Source organism: Myotis davidii, unplaced genomic scaffold (assembly GCF_000327345.1).
Source record: "Myotis davidii unplaced genomic scaffold, ASM32734v1 scaffold2170, whole genome shotgun sequence".
Lineage (NCBI taxonomy): Eukaryota > Metazoa > Chordata > Mammalia > Chiroptera > Vespertilionidae > Myotis > Myotis davidii.
Genome location: NW_006281988.1, coordinates 37,676 through 43,301, shown reverse-complemented (window position 1 = coordinate 43,301; position 5,626 = coordinate 37,676). Strand labels below are relative to the sequence as shown.

At 37.3% G+C, this 5,626-nt stretch overlaps 1 protein-coding gene across 1 annotated transcript in view; it reads right to left on the bottom strand.

Moving 5' to 3' along the window:
• The window catches only part of CDC40 (cell division cycle 40), a 51,415-nt gene that overhangs the window by 8,460 nt on the left and 37,329 nt on the right, over positions 1-5,626 (bottom strand). Inside the window, exons 11-13 of the mRNA XM_006752652.2 lie at positions 5,422-5,523; positions 4,054-4,169; positions 3,668-3,801 (exon numbers count right to left, since the gene is read on the bottom strand). Coding sequence (XP_006752715.2) covers positions 3,668-3,801; positions 4,054-4,169; positions 5,422-5,523 — 352 coding nt within the window. The remainder of the gene's footprint in view (positions 1-3,667; positions 3,802-4,053; positions 4,170-5,421; positions 5,524-5,626) is intronic.

Genomic DNA, 5,626 nt, shown 5'->3' with positions numbered 1-5,626 from the left:
TGTGCTCTGAGCCCGACCAGGGGCTGCACCTAGGGATTGGGCCTGCCCTCTGCCACCCGGGAGCAGGCCTAAACCAGCAGGTCGTTATCTCCCAAGGGGTCCCAGACTGCGAGAGGGCACAGGCCGGGCTGAGGGACTCCCCCTCCCCCCCGAGTGCACAAATTTTTGTGCATAGGGCCTCTAGTATATACATAAAAGAGAAAGGAATCAAAGCATACTATTACAGAGTATCTTCAAGTGACAAAGAGAGGAAGAAACAATAAAACTAACCAGAAAACAATGAACAAAGTGGCAACAGTAAGTCCATATCTATGAATAATTACTTTAAATGTAAATGGACTAAATTCTCCAAAAGACACATAGTGGCTGAATGGATTAAACAACAACAACAACAAAACACACCAAGAACCAACTATATGCTGCCTACAAGAGACTCACTTCAATTTCACACATAGATTGAAAATGGAGGGATAAAGATATTCCATTCAAATGGAAACCAAAAGAAAACAGGGATAGCTATATTTACATCAGATAAAATAGAATTTAAGCCAAAAACTATAATCCTATATAATAAAAGCGACTGGTCCACCGGTTGACTGTCTTCCGCGCGGTGGTCAGTGCACATCATAGTGAGTGGCTGAGTGGCCTTAGCATATCATTAGCATATTACACTTTGATTGGTTGAATGGCCGACTGGACACTTAGCATATTAGGCTTTTATTATATAGGATTATCGACCTTAAAAAAGAAGAAACCCACCATCTGTGACAACATAGATGAACCTGGAGGGCATTATGCTAATTCGAAATAAGCTGAACAGAGGAAGACAAATACTGCATACTATCATTTATATGTGCATTCTTAAAAAAAAAAAAAAAGTTAGCCCTAACCGGTTTGGCTCAGTGAATAGAGCGTCGGTCTGCGGACTGAAGGGTCCCAGGTTCGATTCCAGTCAAGGGCATGTACCTTGGTTGAGGGCACATCCCCAATAGGGAGTGTGCAGGGGGCAGCTGATCGATGTTTCTCTCTCATCATGTTTCTCTATCCCTCTCTCTTCCTCTCTGTAAAAATCAATAAAATATATATTTAAAAAAAAGGCCAAACTCATAGAAGTGGAGAGTAGAATGGTGGATGCCAAGGGCTGGGGAAGAGGAGGGGTTGGGAAAAAAATTGAGGCTACAAACTGAATAGGGCACAAATTTTTAGCTATAAGATGAGTTAAGGGCTGAGGATCTAATGTACAACATGGTGACTACAGTCAATACTGTATTGTGTAACTGAAATTTTCTGAGACAGGAGAACCTAAGTTCTCAACAAACAACAAAGGGTAAATAAAGAGGTGATGGATGTTAATTAACTTAGTGGGAATCCTTTCACAATGTATATCAAATCATTATATTATACACTTTAAATATAATTTTATTTGTCAATTATAACTCAGTGAAGCTGAAAAAAAAAAAGACCTCAAGCTTTGGAATCATTTTGATCCAACACAGGAAGTTTAGTGTGCCTGACACATAGAAAGGGCTCAATAAGTATAATATAATTAATGATTATGACAACAATGATTTCCTTAGATATGCAGTACATACTACGTGCCAGGCATTGTGCTGGTGCTGGGGACAGATGGGAAGCAGACACAGGTCTTTTCTCATGGTTAAGAACTTGCGCAGGGAAGAGGAACAAGTAAGCTATGGAAAGCAAAGGGTTACTGCGATGATGGTGAACAGGCACCAAACTCATGTGAGGACTGGTTAGGGAGGCTCCAATAGCAGTGAGCATTCAGCTGAAATCTAAAGAATGCCATCATTTATAATCAAATAGTATTATGACTCTAGGAGTATTTCTTAAGCTCTGAGAAGAAAAAAAAATAAAGTCTTGTTAGCATCACCACTTAACTTAATCAAAATATTTTGCTGACCAATGCTCTTCTTTAGAAAAGAACACAAATGTTCTTAAAGCCTTGTGACTGTGGCATCATTTAAATATTTACCAATTTTTTTGTATCACTGTACATTTTTAAATGGAGCTGAACTATTACCTGAAGATAGAAACATCTGAAAGTGTAAGTATAATTAAATTGTTAAAGTCTATTAACAAAACAAAACAAGTTTATCGATGTTTATTCTTCAGAGTATTGTGCAAATGGTCTAAGGCAGCGGTTCTCAACCTGTGGGTTGCGACCCCTTTGGGGGTCGAACCACCCTTTCACAGGAGTCGCCTAAGACCATCGGAAAACACATATATAATTACATATTGTTTTTGTGATTAATCACTATGCTTTAATTATGTTCAATTTGTAACAATGAAAATACATCCTGCATATCAGATATTTACATGACGATTCATAACAGTAGCAAAATTACAGTTATGAAGTAGCAACGGAAATAATTTTATGGTTGGGGGTCACCACAACATGAACTGTATTAAAGGGTCGCGGCGTTAGGAAGGTTGAGAACCACCGGTCTAAGGTGACTCATATAAAACTTGGTGTCCATTATCAGATTTTCTGCAGGTAATATCACTTCTAAAGTATCATGGGCACTAAGGATGATGCTAACTCTCCCTTTATGGGAGGTCCTTTGGAAGGGGTTTATTGGTGGTGAGTGTGGGAGAAACTGCAGTTAAATTACATTAAATTTTCAATTACCCAAATTGCTCTGACAATGGTTAGGGACCTGCTCAGCTCCCTGAAGGGACTTGGTTTCAGAGGAAAACTACTAGCTACAGTTTAAGGCTTCCCACTTCTTAAAGCAGAACAACTTCTGGGGGTGGGAAGACATACTCCTTGCAAGGCTGTAGGTAACCATAGTTAAGCTGTGCTTCACAGCTGACTAGAAAAACAAGCTGGGTTCCATTCAAGCATTAATTTTAAAGAGCTTATTATGCATTTCTTTGGAAATAATTATAAAACATGATCTATGACACTTAGTGAAATTAGCTTTTAGAAAAGTGTTTTGATTTTAGAAAAGTGTTTTTTCCTTTCTCTCTCTAGGAAAGCAAAATTCACTGATATAGGGTGGGGCAAAAGTAGGTTGTCAGTATGTGAAAAACAGAGTTTATTCTTGTATTATTATTTATAGACTATTGCATTATTTTCCATACAAACAACTGTAAACCTACTTTTGTCCCAACCTGTATATTCTGATTACAGGTAAAAACACTGTTTTCTACCATATGGACTATAAATGGCAGGCAGGAAACAAGGGAGATGACATAGGCAATTTTCAGTACTAAACAGTCAAAATGCAGGCATTAAAAATTTGAGATTTTTTAATTTGTATTGGTTCTGAGGCCAGGATCTTACGCTCACACTGGCATAGTCTACACAGTTGTGGCGCCTACTTCTCATTAGTCATTTTACAAAGATGAATAAGACAGCTAATAGAGGATATAAGACTGCACTATAAAAATTTTTCACCGCTGCCAGAAAAGTGACTCAATATATATATCCTTTAGATAGATTATCCAAAGACTATGAAAAGTATCATGTTTAAATTTTTATTTTGATATTCTGGATACTTAAATAGTTCTAACAGTTTGACTGGCAAGCCAGAACTCACCTTTGAAAAATATTCAAATGGCTACATATTATCAGGGCTCATCTTTGCCCACAAATTTTTAAATTGCTTCTTTTATATCAGATTTTCTACTGATTGAAACTCACCATTCCCAAACTCTAAGGCTCTTATCATCAGATGTGCTCACAAATCTCCTATTTTCATCAACAAAAACAATGGTGTTGACAGCTCCCAAATGCCGATCATATTCCTGCACAATTTCTCCACTTCGAATGTCCCACTGTATAAACGAGAAGAGGTAAAGACGGAGGTGGAGCAGATTTATGAAAACAAAGAAAGATCATAATTATGTAAAGTAGAGAAATAAAAAGATTTCCAACATCATGTTTTTATGAATTTACTATTTTCTACAAGAAGAGCATCAGCAGTCCCTAAAAGTAGCCAACATTAAACAAGTTAATATTCCTTATTCCATCCCGCGAGACAACATAAACCTCAGGAATCTTAATAAAAATACTGTGGAAAGACTTACTTGCACAATCTTTTTATCAGACATCCCAGCCACAAAGAGATTTTGTTTATCTTCATCAGGATTAAACTTGACACAATAGGGTACTTTCCGGTTAGTAAATCTTGATATACACTGTCCTAAAACCAAAGACCCAAGTTAAAATAGGCAAAATAAATTTGTCCACTTAAAGATAACCCTGGGATTAAGATCTAAAGATTATTTGCTTAATAAATTCTGAGGAAAGGCAACCTGATTGTTCTTTATTAGAAACCACATCATTCCTTCTCACGGATTTTTAATGATTAAAAATACGTTTTTCAAAAGTAAATCTGTATCAACAATTGCAGAATAGATAAAAGTCTCCAGGTGATTATGATGTGCAGTCAGGGTTGAGGACCACTGCTAAAGAGGTTAAGAAGAAGGGCTCTGACATTAGAGAGATCTTCGTATGAATACAACTTGGCTACTTATTAGCTGTGTGACCCTGAAGATGTTAAGCATGTTTTCTCCTCTATAACAATAATAGTACTTATCTCACAGGGATATTTTAAGGATTGAATGAGATACTGAATAAAAGCACTTAGCATAATGCTTGGTGAACACAAAGTGTTCAATAAATGTTAGCATTATCTTTATCCTTAAAACCTAGCAAGACTGAAAGATGGTTCATTAACTACACAAACTTTTATTAGCCACAATGTACTGATGCAATTCATGTCTGTGAATATATACAACCAACTGGATGGACCATCGGAGTTTAGACCTACATTTTAATCAATTTGGGCGGTTAAATTTAATTCTGTTCATCAGATATCTACTGTGCTTCTATTATGTGCAAGGCCATGTGTTAGGTGATATAGGGCAACAAAAAGATCAATTAAATAGTCAATGAAAGATTTCAAACATCTTTGTCTATCAATATGTTTGCTTTATAAATTGCATTTGGTGGAAACAAAGCTTCATAGTGAAAGAGCTATTTATTCAGCTGAGCTTCAACTCTACAAAGTGATATAAGCTGATAGTCAATGATAGGAGAATTAGCAGCTAGAGAAGGTACCATTTTGCCACAGACCACCACACACATTTCATTTTAAAATGCTAATTTAGCCCAGCCAGCGTGGCTCGGTAGTTGAGCGTCGACCTGTGAACCAGAAAGTCACAGTTCGATTCCAGATCAGGGCATATACCTGGGTTGTGGGCCCAATCCCCAGTGTAGGGTGCGCAGGGGGCAGCTGATCAATGATTCTCCCTCATCGTTGATGTCTCTCTCTCTCTCTCCCTCTCCCTACCTCTCTGAAATAAATACAAATATATTTAGGAAAAAAAACAAACCTTCCCCAAAATGCTAATTTATAATTTAAGTATCTATTAGTATAAGTGAGCTCTTACCTGTCTCAGTGTCCCAGAGCTTAAGATACCTGTCGTAAGCTGCACTGAGGAACTGTGTTCCTGCAGTATTAAAGCAGATGTCCCTAACAGCTTTACTGTGACCTAAAGGTAGAGACAATAGAAATATAGGTGAGGTGAAGTATCTTTATTTAAAACATAAACACCATAAGAAAAATAGCATTAAACAGTGTTTTCCAGCCATCTG